The 24,588-nt window shown below is 42.0% G+C and overlaps 1 protein-coding gene across 1 annotated transcript in view; it reads left to right on the top strand.

Moving 5' to 3' along the window:
• The first annotated feature begins 411 nt into the window (after positions 1–411).
• Positions 412–24,588, top strand: part of TMEFF1 (transmembrane protein with EGF like and two follistatin like domains 1) — a 96,220-nt gene continuing 72,043 nt past the window's right edge. The window contains exon 1 of the mRNA XM_066256637.1: positions 412–1,040. Within this exon, the coding sequence (XP_066112734.1) occupies positions 857–1,040 (184 nt within the window). The 5' untranslated portion in view covers positions 412–856. The remainder of the gene's footprint in view (positions 1,041–24,588) is intronic.

Here is a 24,588-nt window from a genome sequence, read left to right as displayed (position 1 = left end):
AAGAATTACATAGCTGGAGTCAGAACTTGGGTTCTAATTCTGGAGGGCCCATTTCAGGGTCTGTGACCTTGGACAAGTCACCTTTACCTTTTCAGGGCTAACTTTGCTCACCTAGAAAATAGATATACTGTATAAGAGACTACTTGCCTTTCTTTCCCATCCAGCTGCTGGGCTAAGGAAAGGCTTCAAAAACGCTTACAAAGGCCGGCAAAGCTGCCTGTTAGGGTAATGTCTACTGGGCAACCCCGGGCAGGCCAGCCCACCGCGGTCGGACCGCAGGGTGGTCGCGACCCCCGCCCTGCGCTCCCGCCCAGCCGCAGGAACAATAGCTCCCCCGGAGGCGGCGCCGGCCACGGGCGGGGGCGGAGCTGCCGGCGCGGGCGCAGGGGGTGTGCGCGGGGCGGGGTCGCAGCCACCCCTCCCGCCGGCGGCTCTGTCACGCGCCCCTCACCGGGCGGGCCGGGGTCTTTGTGACGCGGAGGCGACGGTCGCGGACACAAAGGGAAGAAGAGGAGGCGAGTGAGGGGCTTGGCTCGCCCCCGCGACCTTCGCCCGCCGTGCGCGCGCCCGCTCGCTCTCCCCAGCCTCGGTCTCCCCTACGCGAGCTCGCACCCTCGCGCGCACCCTCGCGCGCCCGCGACCCTCGCACGCGCCCCGACCCTCCGACTCTGTCCCGAGTGCGGCGGGCCGGGGCCTGGCGGGCGCTGCGGGTGGGACGGCGATGCTGAAGGGCTGCGCCCGGGCGCAGCGGCGCGGCTGCTAGGAGGCGCCGAGGCAGCGGCGGGGCTCCCGGCGCGCGGCTGGATGCCCCGGGCCTGCGGCTCCCTGCGCTTCCCGCCGTCCAGGGGCGCCAGCCATGGGCGCCGCGGCCGCTGAGGCGCCGCTCCGGCTGCCTGCCGCGCCCCCGCTCGCCTTCTGCTGCTACACGTCGGTGCTTTTACTCTTCGCCTTCTCTCTGCCCGGGAGCCGCGCGTCCAACCAGCCCGCGGGTGGCGGCGGGGAGTGTCCCGGCGGCAAAGGCAAGAGCATCAACTGCTCAGGTAGGACCGGCCGGAGCCTGCCCCTGCGGCCCCTCCCTCCTGCGCTGCGCCCCCTTCCTCCGGGTCCCCGCCGCCTGGCTGGCTGGGAAAGGCCCCGGCGTGGGGGTCCCGGGGAGTGGGGCCCGAGGGCGGTCGAGGGCGGAGGGCAGAGCGCAAGCGAGCCGTGCGGGCTTGGGGACCGGCGTTGGGGATGGGGAGTGGCCGTGCGTGCGTCCATGTGTGTCGAGTCGCTGGGCGAGGGTGGTCCGGCGTGTTGAGAGATGGTGAGGCCGGGACCCAGCAAGGCGGAGGTAGCCGGCTGGGGCTCCCGGTGCGATCGTGGGTGTGCACGCGGGAGCGCGTGTTTGTGTTGATGAAGGCTCAGGGGAGGGAGTAAAACCCCAAATAGGGATTGTGTGTACGTGTGTGTGTGTGTGTGTGTGTGTGTGAGATGGCGAGGACTCGGGGGTCCGACGCCAAGGGCCGGGGAAATGACCATGTGCTGGAGAGGTTCTTCCTTACGACACTGGGGTCTCAAGCGGTGGCTTGAGTAAAAGGAACGGGAGGCGCAGAGGACGAAGATTGGCGATGTAGAGTCAGTGTGTGTGTGTGTTTTGTGTGTGTGTGTGTGTGTGTGTATGTCCTTTGGGTGCAGAGGTGGGCGCGCTAGGGGGTTGGTGTGACCCCAGGTCCGTGAATCCGGGCAGGGAATACTTTTGGGGCCCAGGAAGTGACCCTATGTTTTTGTGTTGTATATGGGTGAAGCTTGGGGCTCATGGATATGCCCTAGTATGTGCATTGAGTGGGAAAGATGGGGGTCCTGGAGTGAATCCCGTTGTGTCGACTCAGAAGGAAGAAATTAGGGTGTCATCCTGTGTAGGGTTTGAATAAGAGGTAATTAGCTTTCAGGGAGTGTCTGGTTTAGCAAGTTGTAACCCTGGGTTATTAAGGTGGTGAGGAACAAGGGAATGATCCCGTATGTGTGTTTGTATGTTTTGCAGGAGGACCTGAAGATTGGCAGCAACGGGAGTTAGGGAGTGACCTCTCCCCTCACTCTGAGGCCGCCTACCCCCCACCCCCCCACAGCTGTTGGAAACAAAGAGCTTGCGGGGGCTCTAATGGATGAGACTGGGGAGGAGGGTATTCAGACAGTAAAGTTCCCTTTTCCTTTCAAAAGGGGTCCCAGAGGAGCCCCGGGGCTAGGAGAGACATCCAGGTCTCATTTAGGGGTGGGTGGGTCCTCCTGGAGCTGGCCTAGCAGATGCTAGTGATCATAAGCCACAGCCTTGCTAACTTCCCCCTTTATCAATTCTCAATTCTCCATTTGTCTTCTTTAAACTAAGGGGGTGGGACAAGAGGCTGGGGCGGGGGCGGGGGAGGGAGGAGGACAAGAGGGAGGAGGAGGGGAAAGGGGAGAATGGACATGAGGTCGCTGGGGATCTGCTGGCTTGCCTGCCACAGAACCTTTGTACCTTTGGGCTATTGAAGGGGCTTTGTTTCTGGAGGAGTGAGAAGGAAGGTAAAGGGCCTTAGCACAGACTCTTATGCAACCCTAAAAAATGAAGAAAACCTTTGGCCTGCTGTTTAGTTTGAAGGTCTAAAATCTTTTAATAATTTTTGTCATGGTTTTATGATGGGGCAGGATTTTCAACATAGTAAACAATGGCATGTCTATTAAAAGCTTTTCCAGCCTGACCTGTGGTGGCTCAGTGGATGAAGCGTCAACCTGGAAATGCTGAGGTTGCCGGTTCAAAACCTTGGGCTTGCCTGGTCAAGGCACATATGGGAGTTGATGCTTCTTGCTCCTACCCCTACTCTCTCTCTCTCTCTCTCTCTCCCCTATAATGAATAAATAAATGAATAAATAAAAAAGAAATGACACAGAGAAAAACTTAAATTAAAAAAAAAAAAAACTTTTCCACCTATGTAATAACTTTTACTTTATTTTTCTAATGTTAAATGGGATATGGGATAATGCTTTAATAAATAATCACACACTAATGGTTGAGAATAAAAACCATTTGTATTTTTAGAGTGCCTTTTGGTAACACATTGTTTCTCAAACTTGTAAGTGATCATACCATGTCAAAATATTTTATGCGCCTGACCAGGCAGTGGCACAGTGGATAGCATGTTGGACTGGGATGCGGAGGACCCAGGTTCAAGACCCCGAGGTTGCCAGCTTGAGCAGGCGCTCATCTGGTTTGAGCAAAAAGCTCACCAGCTTGGACCCAAGGTCGCTGGCTCGAACAAGGGGTTACTCGGTCTGCTGAAGGCCCGTGGTCAAGGCACATATGAGAAAGCAAATCAGTGAACAACTAAGGTGTCGCAACAAAAAACTAATGATTGATGCTTCTCATCTCCCTCCGTTCCTGTCTGTCTGTCCCTATCTATCCCTCTGTCTGACACTCTCTCTGTCTCTGTAAAAAAATAAAAATATTTTATGTGTTAATGTACTGTGGTTCTTGCTAAGATAATTTTCCCTTAGCAAATACAGTGTTGATATATGTTTTGTGTATGTTTCCAACTCTAGTGCGTACACATTTTAAGAAAGGACATAGAGGGTCAGAAACCCATGTGATGGGGGAAAAGAGGACTGATTTGGGGATCATGGCCCTTGCTAAGCAGCTGTATTATTTGGGGCAAATTACTTAATTTTTCTTACTTTTCTATTAAAAGAAGGACTTGGATTTAATAATATCTGAGCCTTCTTTAAGGATATATTGATATAAATGTCAGTAAATTAGGCTGATCAAATAAAATGTTTTCTAATGCTAAGATACACTTGAATAACTGAGTCTAAAGCTAGAGTTTTACTTAAATGTCATTTGTAGATTTTTGTTAAGGTGAAGATCTGGGGATGATTCATATGGAAAAAAATTTTAAGTTGATTAATTAGAAAATGAGAGTAATTGGGTCTGGACATATGTATCTATTAACACATCTTGAGATTAGGTTCTTTTTGTAGCTTTTATTACCCAGGTATTTGCCACATTTTCTCCTTTATGTTTTTAAGTTTTAAAATCTAAATGCTGGCCTTTACTCTTGGTTGATTTTCATATTTGGTTTTGGACCCTAAATCAGCTTACTCTGACCTTTCTGCAGCCTGAGCTGTCAGGCTGTGTGTGATGGGGTCACTCACAGCTTTGTGGCCCTTGCAAATGTGTAGAGCTGGTATATAACTTTATTAAATTAATAGAAGTCAAGATCATGGACAAAATGGGATTCTATGATATTTTACCAGAGACTTTCTTCCAAATTGCTTGATGTTGACACATTAATCAACCAGATGTTCAACCAGCTAGCTGTACATCTTCCATACATCTTCCTGGTAGAGTTTAACATTTTTTTAGCTTCTGCTGTTCAACATTTTCCCAGTTGTTACCAGCCTATCATGAAAAGATTCTGTTAGATCGTCTTGTTAGAATCAGTTATGTATAAGTGTGTATTATCCTCTCTTTTATCATTTTAGTAATCCTATCAAAAAACAAATACTGTGAAATCTACCTTAATAAAGACACCATGGTGGCTCCCTCCCTTCCTCCTTCCTTCTCTCTCTTTTTCTCTTGCTCTTTATTTCCTTCTCTCTCACTTTCTTTTTTTAAAGATTTTATTTATTATTTTAGAGTGAAGAAAGAGAGGTGGGGGGTCGGGGGAAAGGAGTGGGAAGCATCAACCTGCAGTTACCTCTGGCATGTGCCTTGACCCAGCAAGCCCTAGGCTTTAAACTAGTGACCTCAGCATTCCAGGTCTATGCTCTATCCCTATCCACTGTGCCACCACAGGTCGGGCAAGGCCTTTTCTTTCTTATACGTTCAAATACTTATTTACCCTACCCATTCTAGCATTTTTCAGGGGATACATGGCAAGTTTACCCACAGATTTTATTTTCTGGATTCACATTTCTCCCATTTTGAAAATTGAGAAGATATTCTTTTATCCTTGTCAAGATAGCTTAATCAGCAGTTAGATGTAAAAGTTTTTCAGTATCATGGAGTGTGATTTGTTTGGATCAGAAAGGAAATTCTTGAACTAGCTCTGTACCCCATGACTGTCTGCTCTCCATCTCCATGCCACTTACTTAAATATTAGCTCCCTTTTATCAGAGTTCTGCCCTTCCCAGTTTGAAGATCATGCTCCTTGATGAAGAAAACCAAAGCAAAGAAGCAGCTAAATGGGTCTGCACTTGTCCCTGTCATCCCTTGATATTATTACATCATCTTCTCTAAGCAGTGGGCCCTTCGTTTAGCTCTTTGTATTATAAACAGGCTTTCTTTTTTCTTTATTTTTTTATTGTTCTCTTGCCTCAGCTCTCCAATCATTCTGGACTTTATACTTACTGCTTTGTTTATATTTATTCTTTTAAAATCCAACTTATTAGAAAGTTGCCTCTTTATCTAAAGAGAAAAGAACTTGGAAATGCATAATTCATGTAAAGAAAGATGAACTTCGAAGAAAGATTACCTTAGACATTAACATTTCTTTCTCATTTGTATCATGAAGATAATAGTCCTTTTTGGTTCTAGCATGAGAAGGAGGAGGAGGCTAAATATTTGAGATGTTTCTGTCATAGGGAATGTGGTCAAAGAGGTAGGAAAACATACTAAGAGACCATTAGGTCGTGTTTGGTGTCAGACAAGGTAGAGAATTTGGACTAACTAGGTGTTTTTTGTTTGTTTGGTTGGTTTTTCTTTGTTTTTTAAGTGAGAGGAGGGGAGATAGTGAGACAGACTCTGGCATGTTGACTGAGATCCACTCATCGACCCCTGTCTGGGGAGGATGCTTAAATCAGCAGCTATTTTTAGTGCCTGAGGCTGATGTGCTGAGACTAGTTGAGCTACAGTGCCTGGCCAGGGCTGAGGCTGTAACCAATCTAGCCACTGGCTGTGGAAGGGGTAGAGGGAGGTGGAGAGAAGCAGATGGTTGCTTCATGTGTGCCCTTACTGGGAATCGAACTCAGAAGGTCCATACTCTGGCTGATGCTCTAACCACAGAGCCAACTTGCCAGGGCCTGACTAACTAGATTTTAAAAATGTCATGGAGGTTAGAAGTATGTCCTTTGGATTTTGGTATGGTGGTAAGGCTAGTATAAGTGGATGGCATGTACTTTAGATGAAGAGAAGTGCCTTGTTAGTGGCAATGCAGGATTATGGGGAATAAAAAGTAAGTTTTCCCTAATTAGCATGGAATCTTGGTCGGGGCACTTCTAGATCCTTGGTATATATAACATGTGGGTATTTATTAATTTATTTAGTAAACTTTGATTGAATACCTGTTTAGTGTAATCTAATATACCAGATGTTACGGGAAATACTGGTTATGAGAAGCCATCTCTGCCATTAAGGGCCTTGTGTTTCTAAAAGAAGCAGTTAATAGCCTCATGTAAATATTATATATACAGTGGAAATTTCTATTTAACACATCTGAACATTCTCCCCTTGCATCAATAAGCATTTATTGAACACTGACAACACTGACAGTTTTTAAGTTGTGCAATTAATGTTTTCAGTATATTCACAAGGTTACGCAACCATCACCACTATCTAATTCCAGAGCATTTTCGTCACCCCCAAAAGAAACCCCCATACTTATTACTAGTCATTGCTGATCCCTTTCTCCCCCCAGCCCCTGACAATTATTTTGCTTTTTATCTCTGTGAATTTGTCTGCTTTGGATATTGCACACTAATGGGATAATACAATATGTGGCCTGTGTAATTGGCTTCTTTCACTTAGTACAATATGTTTTCAGGGTTCTTCATGTTGTAGCGTATATAAGAACCTCATTCCTTTTTATGCTGAATAATATCGCATTGTATGGATATTATTTATTGAATGGATAAACATAACATTCTGTTTATCCATTCATCAGTTGATGGACATTTGAGTTATTTCTACTCTTTGGCTGTTATAAATAATGCTGCTGTGAACAGTCGTGTAAAGTTTTTGTGTGTACATATGATTTCAGTTTTCTTGGGTATATATGTAGGGGTAGAATTGCTGGGTCGTGGTAACTCTTAACATTTTAAGGAACTGCCAAACTGCTTCCCAAAGCGGCTGCACTATTTTACATTTTTACTAGCAGTGTCTGAGGGTCCTAATTTTTTCACATCCTCTCCAATGCTTGTTTCTGGCTTTTTGATCATAGTCATCCTAGGGGGTGTGAAGTTGTGTATCCATTCGGTCTTGATTTGCATTTCCCTAATGACTAATGATGTTGAGCACATTTTCATGTACTTACTGGCAATGCCAATGGCCATATAAGTTTCTTATTTGGAGAAACGTCTATTCGGATTCTTTTCTGGCGTAATTTTAACAATCTGAATTAAGCCATACTAACTGAGTCCCATAGTACACAGATAGAAGATCTACTGGTAAGTACATTTCTCTGCTTACTAAGAAAGTCAGTTGTTTGTTGTCAAACTTATATGTACCATGGGTGTTTATTAGTATAAATTAATAAGTATTACTCAAATTGATTAGATAGGAATACAGAAAGAGTTTTATGAAATGGCATTGAAAAGGCTTGATAAGGGCAAGAGGCTGAAAGAATTGCCTCTCAGTGTGTTAGATTGTGGTCAGGACAACTGAAGCAGTTTGGAGAAATGCTGTCAATCTCTGGAAGGATTCTGGTTCCAGAAAACTTTGCAGATAGTTTTTAAAGTCCCGGTTCCACTTTAAAGGAAAAGAAGTGGACATGTAGTTAATGGATTGTGGGTGTGGTTTAGCTGTGAAAGTGACCCCCAGGCTTGGAGAACTAGTTTTGGTACTACACGAGGAAAGAAATGTGCATTTATTATTTGAGGTTAAAAATGGTTAAAATATGTACATAGCATTTCTACACGATTTCTTTTTTACCTGACTTTTTTTTATTAAATTTCTCAGTCATTAGTTCTGTATATGTTTGAAAAGAGGGCTTCCACTGTACATGGTGCCCTATGGAAGATTCTGATACAGTGTCAGCAGAATGGGACATTTTGATTTGTAGGAATCAGAAACCCTTTCCCTGAGTTAGTGACACTTGAACTGGGCTTCCCAGGCAGTGGAATGCCTCATAGAACACCAGGCACACTTGCTTGAGGTCTTTGCTGCTGTCCTTTTGCTTGGAACCTTCTTGTTCCAGTTATTTACCCTTCAGCTGTTGCAGGTGTTTAAATAGCACTTCCAAAATAATGCCCTAAAATTATAGCCCTTTCCACCTTCCTCCCCTCTACCCCTCTCCTCCCCTCGTCTTCCTTTATCCTGTTTTCCTGCTCCAGAGCACCTTTGCCAGTGTGATGTGTTCCTCAGGTCTCCTCTCTGTAGCTCCAGGACGCCAGGGGGTTTTGTCTGTTTTGTTCACTGCTGTATCAATGTGCCTAGTTAGTGTCTGGCACAAAATGAGGCATCCCTTACATATTTAATGTATGCAGGATGAATTAATGACTCAGTGAACACAGAAACTGAGGAAAGTAGGGAAGAGTATTTGGCCTTAGAAAAGGCACAAAGGAGTGGGGGGTGGGGGAAGGGAGGAAAGAGGGACAAATAGACGGTGATGGAAAATGATTTGACATTTGGTGATGGGTACACAACAATGCTGTGGAAACATTTGCCTGAGACCTTTGCCTATATACTCTTATTGATCAATGTTACCCTGTTAAATTTAATTTTCTAAATAAAAAAATAAAAAGGCACAAAGATGGGGCAGTGAAGGGAACATTTTGGGACACTGGGAAATGGAGATTTAGGCAGGAGATGAGTCACACATTGCCACCACATTAGTGGGAGGCCGTGGAGGCTGGTCTGAAGGTTTGGCACTTGCTCTGAAGACAAAGGGAGACTTTTAAAGGATTTGGTAACAGTGGTTTTAGAAAGCAAAGTCGGAATTGCTGAAGATGAAAGGCAGAGGGAGGAGACTGAGAGCATGGTGAAGTGAGGGGAACTAAGAGGATATGTTTGGCCAGCACAGTGTTTTTTTTAAAAATTGCATTGGTTGTTATTAACCATTAAAAATGTAGAAGTTTCACTTAAAAATCTGGAGTTTGGTCTTCCCTTCTAAAGGTGGAGGTATTGAACACTGGGTTCTCATTTCTGTGTTGCGGGCATCAGCCAGTGCTGTCCGGGTGCCTTCCCTCTCATCTTTTCCCCCTTGAGCTTCTGGCTCTCCTGCTGTAAGGAGGAGGGCTGACTTGTGATGTTTTTAATTTGGGATAGAGAGCCTGTTTGGAAGAGAGTCGGATTGGTGTCTACTTCTTCCCTCATTCCTGTCATTCACAATCACCAAGTTGGATGGACATCCTTACTCCTGCAGTGCCCACCTTCCTGTCCTAACCCCCCTCCTGCAACTTCCACTGTACTCTGGTCTTTTCTACTCTTTCCTGGAATCCACCTCCCACCTCTTTGTACTGGAAAGCTACCCTGCTACCTCTGATTATACCATTGTCCTGAAACTCTTTCTGGTGATGTTGTTATCATATCTATTTTTTCTTTATTAATTTTATATCTTAGTTTTAGTATTTCCTCTTTTTCAACTTTTATTTTTTTCTAAATTCTTTTTGGGGAAATAGATCATCATGTTGTTTTTCTTTCTACTTCAGGTATTTCTGATAAAATTTAAATTCCTCTCATCATTATAATACATGAATTTAGATGTGTTTACAGTTTATTTTGTTTTTTCACGTTATGGTCTAAGGGACCGTCATGGAATTTCTAGCTTTTGTATTAAAGCTAGGTGTGTGCTTGGGTCCTAGTATGAGAACAAGTTGTGTGAGAGATACTTGTACCCTAGAAAAGAAAGTTCTATTTCTTTGGCTTCTAAGTCCAATTATAGAACTTAATTTTACCTAAATCTTTTATTTTGAATTAACTTCAAACTTGGAGAAAAGTTTCAGGTTTCCCAGTTGTTAAGATTTTACCAGATTGGTTGTATTGTTTATCTATCTAAAGCAGTGGTAGTAAACCTTTTTATACCTACTGCCCACTTTTGTATCTCTTGTTAGTAGTAAAATTTTCTAACCGCCCACCGGTTCCACAGTAATGGTGATTTATAAAGTAGGGAAGTAACTTTACTTTATAAATTTATAAAGCAGAGTTACAGCAAGTTAAAGCATATAATAATAACTACTTACCAAGTACTTTATGTCGGATTTTTGCTGTTTGGCAGAATAAATCTTTATAAAACAACTTACTATAGTTAAATCTGTCTTTCTATTTATAGTTTGGTTGCTCCTCTACCACCTGCAATGAAAGCTGGAACGCCCACTAGTGGGTGGTACAGACCAGGTTGACTACCACTGATCTAAAGCTTTCTTTTTCTGAACCTGACTCAGCTAAGTTGGCCCCAAGCCAGGGGAATCATTGAAAATATACCAGTTCTGTACTTTTCTTTGTGGTTTTTTTTTTTTATCTTCTGTTAAAGAACTATTGAAGCCTCCAATTACAATGGTATATTTTTTCACAGTTTTCCAGTTTATCTTACTTTTTTTTTTTGTATTTTTCTGAAGCTGGAAATGGGGAGAGACAGTCAGACAGACTCCCGCATGCACCCTACCGGGATCCACCCGGCACACCCACCAGGGGCGATGCTCTGCCCCTCAGGGGCGTCGCTCTGCCGCGACCAGAGCCACTCTAGCGCCTGGGGCAGAGGCCAAGGAGCCATCCCCAGCGCCCGGGCCATCTTTGCTCCAATGGAGCCTTGGCTGCAGGAGGGGAAGAGAGAGACAGAGAGGAAGGAGAGGGGGAGGGGTGGAGAAGCAAATGGGCGCTTCTATGTGTCCTGGCCGGAATCGAACCCGGGTCCCCCACACGCCAGGCCGACGCTCTACCGCTGAGCCAACCGGCCAGGGCCTATCTTACATTTTTGTTGCTCTATTTAGGACATATATACTTTCCCAGATATATATTATATATAAACAAATGAAAACAAAATTTTAGCTTGTTTCATTTTTTTGTTGTACTTTTAATTTTTGTGTAAGTTGGATTTAAGGTATCTCCGGAAGTCATAATGATGCCCATCTGTTTTTGAATTTGTGTTTGTCTTTTAGTCTTTAAGTGTTAGGATTTGTTTCTCAACATATATATAGACCATTCTGTTTTCATGGGCATTCACCCGTCAAGTTTAAGTGGAGTAATTAGGATATTTATGCTACTGTCCATCATCATCATTGTTGTTATCGTCATCATTTTTTCCCCTTCTTTTCCAAGTGAGATAGACAGATTCCCGTATGTGCCCCAACCAAGATCCACCTGGCAACCCCTTGGGGTCTGAGGCCGATGCTCTGCCTATCTGGGGCCATGCTCACAACTGAGCTGTTTAAGCACGAGGTGAAGCTTCCATGGAGCCATCCTCAGTGCCCAGGGCCAGTGCGTTCAAACCCATCAAACCAATCAAGCCATGGCCGCCAGAGGGGAAGAGGGAGAGGGGGAAAGAGAGAGAGAGAGAGAGAGAAAGAGAGAAGGGAGAGGGGTGGAGAAGCAGATGGGCGCTCCTCCTGTGTGCCCTGACCAGGAATGGAACCCCGGACAGCCACACGCCAGGTCGACACACTACCACTGAGCCAACCAGCCAGCGTGTTGTCATCATTTTTAAAAGTGTACAAACAAGTATTTTTTAGTGTAGCCACAAGGTTTTGCTGTTATTTCCACCATCAGTTTTAGAACATGAATTTCTTCCTCCCCAAAAGAAACCATATTGTTTAGCAGTCACTCCCTAATCCCCATTTCCCCTGCCAACCACTAATTTACTATCTTTTGCTCTATATTTGCCTATTGTGGGCATTTCCTGTGAGTGGAGTCATATAGCTTTTTGTAATTGGCTTCTTTCACTTAGCAGCATGTTTTCAAGGTTCATCAGTGTTATAGCATATATCAGAATTTCACTACTTTTTGTGTCTGAATAATATTTTATTTCATGGAGGTGTGTGTGTGTGTGTGTGAGTGTGTGTGTGTATTTGTGTATATATACACACATTTTGTTTATCCATTTATCAGCTGATGGGCATTTGGGATGTTTTCACTTTTTTGCTGTTATGAATAATACTGCTATGAACATTCATATAAAGATTTTGTATGGACATATGTTTTCAGTTCTCTTGGGTTTATACCTAGGGGTAAAATTACTGGGTCACATGGTAACTCTGTGTTTAACATTTTGAGGAACTGCCAAACAGTTTTTCAGAGTGCCTGCATCATTTTTTATTTTCTTCAACAGTGTCTGATGGGTCTAATTTCTCTACATTGTAGCCATTCTCTGTAATTTTCTTTTTAAAAAAAGTATTATAACCAACTTTGTTCTTTTAAGTTCATATTTTTTTTATCCCTCGTTTTCCCTATATACATTTGTGGTTTCTTTAATTGACTGAATTCTTAATTTCTTCTTTTTTTTTTTAATTTTCTGAAGCTGGAAACGGGGAGACAGACAGACTCCCGCATGCGCCCGACCGGGATCCACCCGGCACGCCCACCAGGGGGCGATGCTCTGCCCCTCCGGGGCTTCGCTCTGCCGCGACCAGAGCCACTCTAGCGCCTGGGGCAGAGGCCAAGGAGCCATCCCCAGCGCCCGGGCCATCTTTGCTCCAATGGAGCCTTGGCTGCAGGAGGGGAAGAGAGAGACAGAGAGGAAGGGGGGGAGGAGAAGCAAATGGGCGCTTCTCCTATGTGCCCTGGCCGGGAATTGAACCCGGGTCCCCCGCATGCCAGGCCGACGCTCTACTGCTGAGCCAACCGGCCAGGGCCCTTAATTTCTTTTAAGCTGGATTGGGAGATAATGTCATCCTATTTCCTCCCTTCCTCCTCCTCCCTCCTTTTTTTTATTGTGAAATACTGTTTTAATAAAATTATTTAAAAAAAATTATTTTCATTATTCCTACTATTAGTATCCTTATTAGCTGCTCTGGTGGGGGAATATGAGGCACTTAGGAGTTGGCCTACTTCTGATGCACTTTGAAATTCTGTTTAAGTCTTAAAATTCTCTCAGCATTTGCTTTTAGTTTATCAAATGATTTTTAATCCTTTCCTACTACTATTTGAATGTATTTCTTTTTTACCAGTGTCATACATTTTTCATGGCCCAGTTATTTCATCATTTTTTGAAAAGTCTCTTCGGGTTCTGAAGTTCTTAACATATCCTTCTGACTTTAGAAACTGACAGGTATTGTTTGCAGCCTCAGCTCAGTTTCTCACACTTTTGTACAGGTATTCTGAGCTTGCTTTTCCATGGTTTAAAAAAGAAAAAGAAACACCACACCTTTGTTTTTTGTTGTTAAAAAAGCAGCATTTGATGTAAAAAAAATTGAGGGATATGGAAAAATATGAAGAAATGTGTGAGGATTACCACTTGCCTCTGTAATAACTGTTTATGCTGAAGTTACTTCATTTTATGCCAGAAACATTTTGAGCCTTTTTCTTCACGATAAGAGTAAATTTACTTTGGCATTTTTTTTGGTTTAATTTGGAGTCACTGTTGTTCACAGGTCAGATCTCCTTTTCGGATTTTAAAATTCAATGTATTTTGCCTTGTCAGCAGTTCATCTGAATACTGTTTTACAAATGAATCTAAACTGCTGACATTTCTGTATCTGTTCTGTTGTTGACAGCCTAAATGATATATTTAAATTCTCTGTTGTTCACAAGTCAGCTCAGTTGTTTAGTATCCTGTGTTCATTTTTCATAATATTTTTTCTCTTCAAAGTGTTTTGAGGTATTTTTTAGGTGGTGCAGTTATGTTTACCATTATTGCTTCCTTTTTCTAGTTTAGACCATAACTGTTTCCTAATTACCATTTAATTAGACTTATTTGTTTTTCTAATTCTTCACGATTTTACAACAGTTTGCTGAGGTTTAAGGTTGTATTGTTTTAAAGTCTTGGTTTTGGTTGTTTCAACCAAGAGGAGAAGAATCCTGTGTAAGGTTCCATTGCTGTTTTGTAAAGATCTCGCTTAGTCCTTGCAACCCTAGGGGAGATTATTGTTATACTTGTTTTCACTCCAGGGAACTAGGACTGGCCAAGATCATATTGTTCCTTAATCAAATAATTGGAACTAAACTTGGGAGCTCTTTCTAATGCACTAGAGTTTTGTAAAGTAGTTATAAAATTCTTTTCAAAAATAGTTTCTATCAGGTTCACCAGTGCTGGATTCTGGCTACCCCTTAGATCACTTAATGTTGTAGACACTGAGAAATAGCGGTTCGGAATAGAGCCAAAGGGTGATAGTCTTATGTTTAGTTTTATTTATTGATATTTAAAATTTTTTGATGGAGGAAATGTGTTGAATATACTTACAAAATCCTAAGAAATATATAGTAAACATGTATATGTTGCACAATATAAATGAGATTGTAACACTATATATAGTATATAGTTTTATAACCCTTTTTTTTTTTACCTCACAGAGGATCTTGATCTTTCCATATCAACATGTTTCCATCACACACTGTAATTTTAATGGCTGTATAGTGTTTCATCAGTGATTTACTAATTAATTCCCAACAGATGGGCCTTAGGTTGTGTTCCACTTTGCTGTTATAAAAAATGCTGATGGTAACAATCTTGCATATACATTTTTGTATGCTTTTTCTTCTATCTGTATCATAATTTCCTGGAAATAGAATTGTTGGGTTAAAGTATAAAGGCAATTAAATATACTGTCACATTATTCTGTGAGAGGTTTTATCAATGTATACCCTCACAGTTGGTTTGAGCACTCATTTTCCCACACCTTCTCCAGCACTGGTATTAATTAAAAAATATAATAGCTAACTCTTAATATAGCACTTCTGATGTGTCCTGTACTACTCTGAGTGCTTTCCATATCTTTATTTAGTCCTCCGTCAACATTTATGAGATAGGTACTATTATTATCCTCTTGTGTAGATGGGGGAAGGGGGCACAGAATGATAAATTACTAAGGTCAAATGTTGCTGGGTGACAGAGCCAGGATACTGATCTAGGCGGACTGGTTCTAGGGTCTGCCCTAGAATTATATATAATGCCTGTTCATTTTTCCCCCCAAATTTAATATGATTTATTTGATTTTCAAAATTATTTTTATTTATTATTATTATTATTATTTTTTTTCTGAAGCTGGAAATGGGGAGGCAGTCAGACAGACTCCCGCATGCGCCCGACCGGGATCCACCCGGCACGCCCACCAGGGGGTGATGCTCTGTTGCGACCAGAGCCACTCTAGCGCCTGAGGCAGAGGCCATGGAACCATCCCCAGCGCCTGGGCCATCTTTTGCTCCAATGGAGCCTTGGCTGCAGGAGGGGAAGAGAGAGACAGAGAGGAAAGAGAGGGGGAGGGGTGGAGAAGCAGATGGGCGCCTCTCCTGTGTGCCCTGGCTGGGAATCAAACCCGGGACTCCTGCACGCCAGGCCGACGCTCTACCACTGAGCCAACCGGCCAGGGCCTATTTTTTATTGAGAGATCGTTCACAAACACAAAATTTGCCATTTTAAGGTATTATACAATTCAGTGGTTTTTAATAAATTCACAATGTTGTGCAACCATCCCATTACCTACTATCTGATTATATAGAACATTTTTATTACCCTCAAAAGAATTTTTGTACCTTTTTATATTTTAGTCCCAGTACTCCTCTGCCTCCATGCCCTGGCAACCACATGGAGACTTGGTGTCTATGGATTTACCTATTCTGGGCATTTCATATGAATAGAATCATATCATATGTGGTCTCGTACTTTCACTTAGCGTATAGTTTTCAATTCTTGCATGTTGTAGTATGTAATTGTTTGATCTGATTTTATAAGTAGTAAAAGTTCATTGTAAAACTCAAACAACTCAGAAAAATATGGAATTAAGGAGGAAAGTTTAAATTCTACCAAGAGATAACTCTGGTCCAGATTTTGGTTTATATTATCTTCCAGATTTTTTTTTTTTAAATAGGCATCAAAAAATAAATTGTGTTATATATTTTTGAAAATCTACGTTTTAAAAAACTTAATGTATCATGCCAGGAAATGTGCATATTCTTCATTATTCTTTTCAATAACTGTAATATAACATTTCATTTCTGGGTCTGTGAGAGGGAAACACACAGGTTTGGCAAGCTAGTCAGAAGTAGGAGTAAAGGGAGAGAGTATCTCAGTTCAAGACCTTTGGTTAGGACTGGATAGGGCTGGAAAGACCTTGAGTACCTTTAATACCCAGCTGGGATCTAGGTCTGTTTGCCTTCTGATCCTGCAGTAGGTTGTCCTCCGCATCACCTTGGCTGAGCATCCTGACACAGAGCCATTTAGAACTGAAGGAGGCAGCAGAGGATGATGGTAGGTGTTGAGGTGGAGGACTGACACCAACCAAAGGGTGTTGAACAAAGGGTAGTTTGGCAGTAAGTAGTATGTAGATTGGGTGAAAAATATTGGAGTCAGATAATTGTGTGGCATATGCAAAATTGCTCTGGTTAAATATAGCTTAGAGAAGTTTTAGTCATCTCTGCTGTTAATGCTTTTTATTATTAATGTAAACTGCTTTTGGTTTTGTATCATGAGTTGCTGAGTACAGTTTATTTTCTCCCTCATATCTTTCTAGTAGAAGATAACAACTGTTACATGGTTAATTTAGTAAAGAAGTTGAAGAGAATTTAATTTCTAATTCATCTCATTTCTTGGGACTGGCGTCAACATTTACCAAATATATTACTTGCTTTTACCCTTAAGTGTATTTTCAGTTATTTGTATCATTAAAGTTGTTCCTCACATACCGCTTGTTCTAGGCACTGTTGCTTTTGAGTACATATGTAACCATTACAATGTCTAAGGAAGGTGTTATTGTTCTAAAAGGTGAAGAACTGGCATGTGAACCTGGCCCTGTTGACCCCCAAACTAATGCTTTGTCTGTGTGTAGCAAATGGTCTGGGATGTGTTAGAAATCCCATTCTCCCCCACCCATCCTACTCTCTTAAATATAACCGTAGAGAATAGAGGAAGAAATCATTCATTGTCCAGCTGGTGTAAACACGGCCCTTGTTACCGTTTTTTGTTTTTTCCTGACTGGATTGTCCTAGATGAGTTTGTTATAACGCAGTCATACGACCTATGTTTTGTCTTCTGTTTTTTCACGTGACAGTCATCAGCATATTTTCATATTGCCACATAAAATATACACAACCTCTTAAATAGCTATATAACATTTCATGGCTATACCACACCATTTCCTGGTGTAGGGTATTTTACATGTTTAAATATTTTTATTTTTTAAAAAAGATTTTATTTATTCATTATAGAGAGGGGAGAGAGAGAGAGAAGGGGGGAGGAGCAGGAAGCATCAACTCCCATATGTGCCTTGACCAGGCAAGCCCAGGGTTTTTGAACCGGCAACCTCAGCGTTTCCAGGTTGACGCTTTATCCACTGCGCCGCCACAGGTCAGGCTACATGTTTAAATATTTAAACTGAGTTTTCAGTGTAGAGAGTGTGGAACTGTCTCCTGGACAGCTGGATGCCTGGTCTGGAACACGCTGAACCTGTTCTGGGAGGGAAACCACCCAGCGGGAATCCTGTCGGATCAGATTGGCATGCTTTTCTAAAAGAGAGGAGGCTTTCCCAAATACTTTTAACATCTAGATGAGTATAAACCCATTGAAATTGGGTTATTCCTAAGAAACTTGGTAAAAAGTTTAAACATGTTTTGTGGGGAGTCAGGAAGGAATCACCTAGAAGCGAACTAAAAATTTCCACATGTTGGTAAGTACTTTGAGAGCGCTCCGTGGGACTTCCCAGCAGGGCTCTGAAGACTGGAAATAGCACTGGCAAAAGCAGATGAGCCAACTTTCGGCTTTCTTTGTAAGGATGGGGAGAGCCTAAAGTGGTGGGAGTGAATGAGACCGCCGAAGCGAAGAAACCAGATGAGATGACATGATGGGATGGCTGAGGGCAGTACATTTTTGTATACAGGTTTGGGAAAAAAGAGGTTTACAGTTCGTATGGAAAATAAGACAATAATTAATAAATAATCACACAAGAATAAACTCTGTGTTTCGTATACTCACAACTCTAAACCTACTTTTTTTTTTTGAGAGGGGCAGGGACAGAGAGACAGAACAAGGAGCTGCTCCTGTATGTGCCCTGACCGGGGAATGGAACCGGCAACCTCAGTGCTCCAGGGGAACGCTCCAACCAACCAAGCTGTCAGGCCAGGGCTTAATTTAGTCTTGATTTATAGAGAGATAGAGAAAGGAGGGAGAGAGAGGGGAGGGGGAAGGGAAGCATTTGTTGTTCCACTGAGTCATGCATTTTTTGGTTGCTTCCAGTGTGTGCTCTGATGGGGGATCGAACCCACACCCTTGTTGTTTCGGGATGATGATCTTAGCTGACTGAGCTAACCAGCCAGGGCCAGTAAACCTACTTTTGTCCCACCCTGTGAGAGACCCCTCATCTTGCTGCCTTGAGATTCTGGTAGTTAGTTGGTTAATCAAGAAAGTTCTTGGTTTCACTTAATTGTGCCATTGCTTGCTTCTCATATGTGCCCTGACTGGGGCTTGAACCACTGGATTGAGCCAGCGATCTTGGGATGAAACTGGCAATTTGGGGCAATGTTCTTTCCACTGTGTAGGCCAGGGCTCAAGAAAGTTATTTAAGGTGAGGAGTTACAAATGATTCATAAATTCCTATAGCATTTTATTTTAACTTGAAAACATATACATTTATTAAACAACTTTTTGAGTGAAGGTCCAGAATTTTTCGTAGAGAATAGTTAGAATTTTACTTTTCTTGAATAAACCACATTCATAATACATTGATTATAAATTCCGGTTATAATCTCTTTAAAAAGAAACTGAAAGACTTGGGGGGATGTACAGGTCTAGTTTTCTATCTTGCCTATATCTAATGCAATAGTGATTTTTAAAAAGCACCTAACCTTTTTAAAAGTCCTTTAATAGCATTCAATTTTATTTTCATAGATAGAATTTATTTTCACTTTTATGAAAAGTTGAAAGCACATACTTGAGATAACATATGCAGTTGGCATACATAAACTGGGTAACATCTATAACTGCTTTTTGAAGCAAAATAACAGCTCCCCTGGTTGGAGCTAAAAACACTCATGACTATTCTAGAGAGTGACCTTGAGGTAGAGAGTAGCCTTGAGGGTCCTATTATGCCATCATTGGTATGTTTTACAGAGAATAGCACACTTTGATTAATTTGGAGAGTTGATTAAGTTGGAGATAAATTCTAAGAGTTCTGTGGACAGGGACTGGGCAACAGAAGGAAAAAAGAGTGAGTAAATGAGAAGTCGTCAGAGTTGGGGGATAATCATTAGGTTGGAAAGGGTGGGCAGCAGTATTAACTGCTGTAGAAGGGTCAAGAAATGAGTTGAAAGACTAAGAAAAAAAAGCTATGGGATCTTTAGAACAGAGGTCATGTTGATGTTGAAAAAAAGAGTTTTCATAGTATGAGGAGGAAGCCAGGCTTGCTTTAGGTTAAGGCATTATTAAAAAAGGGGCACCCAGGCTTCCGGTCAAGATGGTGGAGGATGTAAATGCAGAGTTCAAGCCACTGGTTATAAAGATGCTCAACGAACTCAGGGGAAGAATAGGGTTAGCTAAGTGAGAACTTTGACTAAGAGATAGAAAACATAAAAATGGAGATAGAAAACAAAAAAGGAATAGTTGTAAATGAAGCATACAATATCTGAAATGAAGAATACACTAGAAGGAATCAGCGGTAGATTAGGTGAAGCAGAGGATCAAATCAGTGAGTTGGAAGACAAGACAAGCAGAAAACACCCAATCAGAAGAGCAAAAAGAAATAAGAATAATAAAAAAAAAGAATTGTTTAAGGGGCCTCTGGGACAACAACAAGCGTACCAACGTTTGCATCATGGGAAGGCCAGGAGAAGAGAGCAAAGAATTGATAAAATATTTGAAAAAATAAGGACAGGAAATTTCCCTAAATTGGCAAAGGAAAGAGACACACAAGTCTTGAGAGCACAGAGTCCCAAACAGTATGAACCCAAAGAGGCCCACATTAGGACACATCATATTTAAAATAAAGGTTGAAGACAAAGAGAGAATCTTAAAAGCAGCAAGAGAAAAGCAGTTATCTACAAGGGAACTGGCATTAGACTATCTGCTAATTTTTTTTTTTTCAGAGACAGAGAGTCAGAGAGAAGGATAGATAGGGACAGACAGACAGGAACAGAGAGAGATGAGAAGCATCAATCATCAGTTTTTCGTTGCGACACATTAGTTGTTCATTGATTGCTTTCTCATATGTGCCTTGACCGTGGGGCTACAGCATACCAAGTAACCCCTTGCTCAAGCCAGCGACCTTGGGTCCAAACTGGTGAATTTTTTGCCCAAAACAGATGAGCCTGTGCTCAAGCTGGCGACCTCAGGGTCTCGAACCTGGGCCCTCCGCATCCCAGTCCAATGCTCTATCCACTGCACCACCGCCTGGTCAGGCTATCTGCTAATTTCTTAATTAGAAACATTTCAAGCCAGAGGGGATTGGCACGAAATATTCAAAGTGATGAAAAGCAAAGACCTACAAACAAGATTACTCTACCCAGCCTGACCTGTGGTGGCACAGTGGATAAAGCGTCGACCTGGAAATGCTGAGGTCGCTGGTTCGAAACCCTGGGCTTGCCTGGTCAAGGCACATATGGGAGTTGATGCTTCCAGCTCCTCCCCCCTTCTCTCTCTCTCTCTTTCTCTGTCTTTCCCTCTCCTCTTTAAAATGAATAAAAAAAAAATAAAAAAAAAGCATATATTAAAAAAAAAAAAAGATTACTCTACCCATCAAAGCTGTCATTTCGAATAGAAGGACAGATAAAGAATTTCCTGGACAAAAAAAAAACACAAAAAAAAACTAAAGGAGTTCATCACCACCAAAGCAGTATTACAGGAAATGTTAAAATGTCTTCTTTAAGAAGAAGAGAAATAGAAAAAATATGAATAGTAAAATGGCAATAAATATGTATCTATCAACAATTAATTACTTTAAATGCAAATATTTAAAGGCTCTAATCAAAAGACACAGGGTAGTTGAAGGGATTAGAAAGCAAAACCCTTACATATGCTGTCTACAAGAGACTCACGTCAGATCGCAAGAAACACAGAGTGAAAGTAAAGGGATGGAGAAAGATATTTCATGAAAATAGAAACAAATAAAAAAAGCTGGGGTAGCCCTGGCCGGTTGGCTCAGCGGTAGAGCGTCGGCCTAGCGTGCAGAGGACCCAGGTTCGATTCCCGGCCAGGGCACACAGGAGAAGCGCCCATTTGCTTCTCCACCCCTCTGCCGCGCTTTCCTCTCTGTCTCTCTCTTCCCCTCCAGCAGCCAAGGCTCCATTGGAGCAAAGATGGCCCGGGCGCTGGGGATGGCTCTGTGGCCTCTGCCTCAGGCGCTAGAGTGGCTCTGGTCGCAACATGGCGACACCCAGGATGGGCAGAGCATCGCCTCCTGGTGGGCAGAGTGTCGCCCCTGGTGGGCGTGCCGGTCAGGTGCATGCGGGAGTCTGTCTGACTGTCTCTCCCTGTTTCCAGCTTCAGAAAAATGAAAAAAAAAAAAAAAAAAAGCTGGGGTAGTAATACTTATCCCAGACAAAATAGACTTTGAAACAATGATTATAACGAGACAAAGACGATCCCAGTAATTCCACTTCTGGGTATTTATTTGAAGAAATTAAAAACACTAATTCGAAAAGACATATGCAATCCCGATGTTCTTTGCAGTATTATTTACAATAGCCAAGATGTGGAAGCAGTCTAAGTGTCCATCATTAGACAAATGAATAAAGAAGAGGTGGTATATGTATAACGGAATATTACTCAGCCATAAAAAAAGAAATCTTGCCATTTGTGACAGCATGGATGGACGGCAGTGTACTGTGCCAAATGAAATAGGTCATACAAGAAAGACAAATACCCTATGATTTCACTTACATGTGGGAATCTAGAGAACAAAGTAAACAAATAAAACAGAGTCATAGATACAGAGAACATTTTGAAGGTTGCCAGAGGGGAAGGGGTTTGGGGAGGTTGGGTGAAAAAGGTGAAGGGAATAAGAAGCACAAATTGCCAGTTAAAGAATAGTAGTCACAGGGATGTAAAGTATAACACAGGGAATATGTCAGTAATACATATAATAACTACATATGGTGCCAGATGGGTACTAGATTTATCAGGGTGATCACTTTGTTAGTTACATTAATGCCTAATCACTGGGTTGTACACCTGAAACTCATATATTGTATGTCAACTGTAATTGAAAATAAAATAATTATTAAATTAAAAAACGGGGCATCCACTCTATGCCAGGACTTGACATAAACTTGGAGGCAATATATTTAAGGTCCCTCTGTTGAAATGAAAAATAGCTGTGTGTTGTATAGAGATCTTGGTGATTGCTGCTTATTTGACTCTTTTTTATTTTTTATAGGGATTGTGTTAGAGAACCAAATGAAAAGCTTTTGGTTTCAACTTTTGTAGTGGTTCTCAAATGGGGGTGATTTTCGCTTCCTGGGGGACGTTTGGTAGTGTCTGAAGACATATGGTTGTTACAGCTGGGATGGTCCTACTGGCGTCTAATGGGTAGATGTTGCTAAACATCCTCCAGTGCACAGGAGAGGCCCCTACAACAAGTAATAATCTAACGCAAAATGTCAGTGGGGCCAAGGTTGGCAAGCCCTGAATTCCGTTATGACAGCTTGCATTATTTAATCACTTTTGGCTTTCCAGTCTAAGTCATTAGATTCTCAGAGCTACCTTCTGTTTAATGAAAAGGTGGTAGAAAAGTCATATATTATTCTGGAAGGCCAGCGGGTCCCATTTTGAACTGCAACCTGAGCTCATACTGCCAAAAATTGGGTATTTTGGCACCTGAGGTTCATAGGTAGTGTAGGGTTTCTTTCTTTAAGTGTGTATTGTTTCCCGGCTTTGAAATGTTAATGAAAATTGAGACGTTTTACATTGAAAGAATTGTCTGATGGAGCAGATTTGCAACCAGAGCTAAATGTTTTTGTTTTGAGCCACTCTTCTGAGTGCTTCTTTGTGTAAAATATTTCTATTTGGAGAGCTGAGTTTTGAGGGCCTCAGCAATGGTTCATCTGTTTTGCTGAATTTCCATCTTGGGCCCAGGAGAGTAGGTGTGCGATCATTGTCACTATTGATAGGTAGTAGAGTACCTTCTTGGTGCCTTGTACGATACAGAATACTTGAAATAACATTCTGAAGGTGATCCCCAAAATAGAAATCCTTCTGTTCTGAGTTTGAGCTGAGGCAATGGTTCTCGTATTTGTGAGGAGTCAGAGCACCAAGAAGTCAGGATGCTCTTGATAAATCAATTTTATTATATGATGCAGCATAAACTTATTAAAGGCTTTCACTTGGAAAATTTTCTTTAATTAAATTTACATGCAATTAAAATATCAGGATTGTGTTTAATTACATGTATCAATGACTGACTACCAGTGGCTTAAATAAGGGCTTTATTTATGTGTTTATTTCTTTTAACAGTAAGTCTGGAGGGATGAAATCCAGGGTAGTTGTTGTGGTATCCTAATTCTCTTTCTGTGTTCTTGCTTCTGCCTTTCTAGTCTATCCTCTTGAGTCTGTAGCTGTTGTTTGCATGCCTGTGAGGCAGCTGCTACCACCTTGGGCGCAGGTTCACTCTCCAGGCATGAGAGAGAGCGGGAGAATGAAGGGGGAAGGGACAGTATTTATTTATGAACTGTGGTATGGAGTGAGGGAGGCTGGGAATCAGATTATTTAGCTGAGGACCTGTTTCCCACTGATACTGTTTATGTGCATCTCTTTCACTAATGTTGTTTTCCTAGATAAGAAATTCTCTTTTCTCTCTTTTGATATGACTAATATGTTGAGGGCAGTTAAAACATTCTTTATTTTTAAATGTCTTTTCTAAATTTTGTATAATGATCCTATATTAGTTTCATAATTAGATAAAAGATCTTACTAATTTTTGAAGGTCAGTGCAACTCTTACTGTCTCTGACACTGCACCTTATGCTTCACATCTATTTCTTATTTCCTACTTTATTATTATTATTTTTTAAGATTTTAGAAGAAATTAAGAAAGGGGGAGAGGAACGGGAAGCATCAACTTGTAGTAGTTGCTTCCCTTATGTGCCTTGACTGGACAAACCTGGGGTTTCCAACCGGCGACCTCAGTATTCCAGGTCGATGCTTTCTCCACTGCGCCACCACAGGTCAGGCTATTTCCTACCTCTTGAAACATCAAGAGCACAGTTCTATAACTGTAGGCTATATTAAATTCACCACTAATCATTTCGCATGTTACAAGATCATAAACTCCCTCTTATATATTTCTGTGTGTCCCAAATTCTTTGCATAGGATTAGGTACATAGTAGATACTGAATTGCTTCTGTTCAAATAAATAATCACATTTAACATATTAACACTGGAAAATAAGGTGGATTTGATAGCAAGATAGGTATAAAGTAAAACATGACTAATCATGTAATCAGAATTTCATGACTTTTACCCTTTCCTATTCATGTAGGACCTCTAGCTCCCCCAGAATGCTCCCCCCACATCCTCACCCCTTGTTTTACTCCTGGGTTCACCAAGGGGTGTTTCAGGTGGGCTCACTAATGTG

The sequence above is a fragment of the Saccopteryx bilineata genome, chromosome 2 (assembly GCF_036850765.1).
Source record: "Saccopteryx bilineata isolate mSacBil1 chromosome 2, mSacBil1_pri_phased_curated, whole genome shotgun sequence".
NCBI classification, from domain to species: Eukaryota; Metazoa; Chordata; class Mammalia; order Chiroptera; family Emballonuridae; genus Saccopteryx; species Saccopteryx bilineata.
The sequence above is the reverse complement of the archived record's forward strand: the minus strand, read 5'-3'. Positions and strand labels throughout refer to the sequence as shown.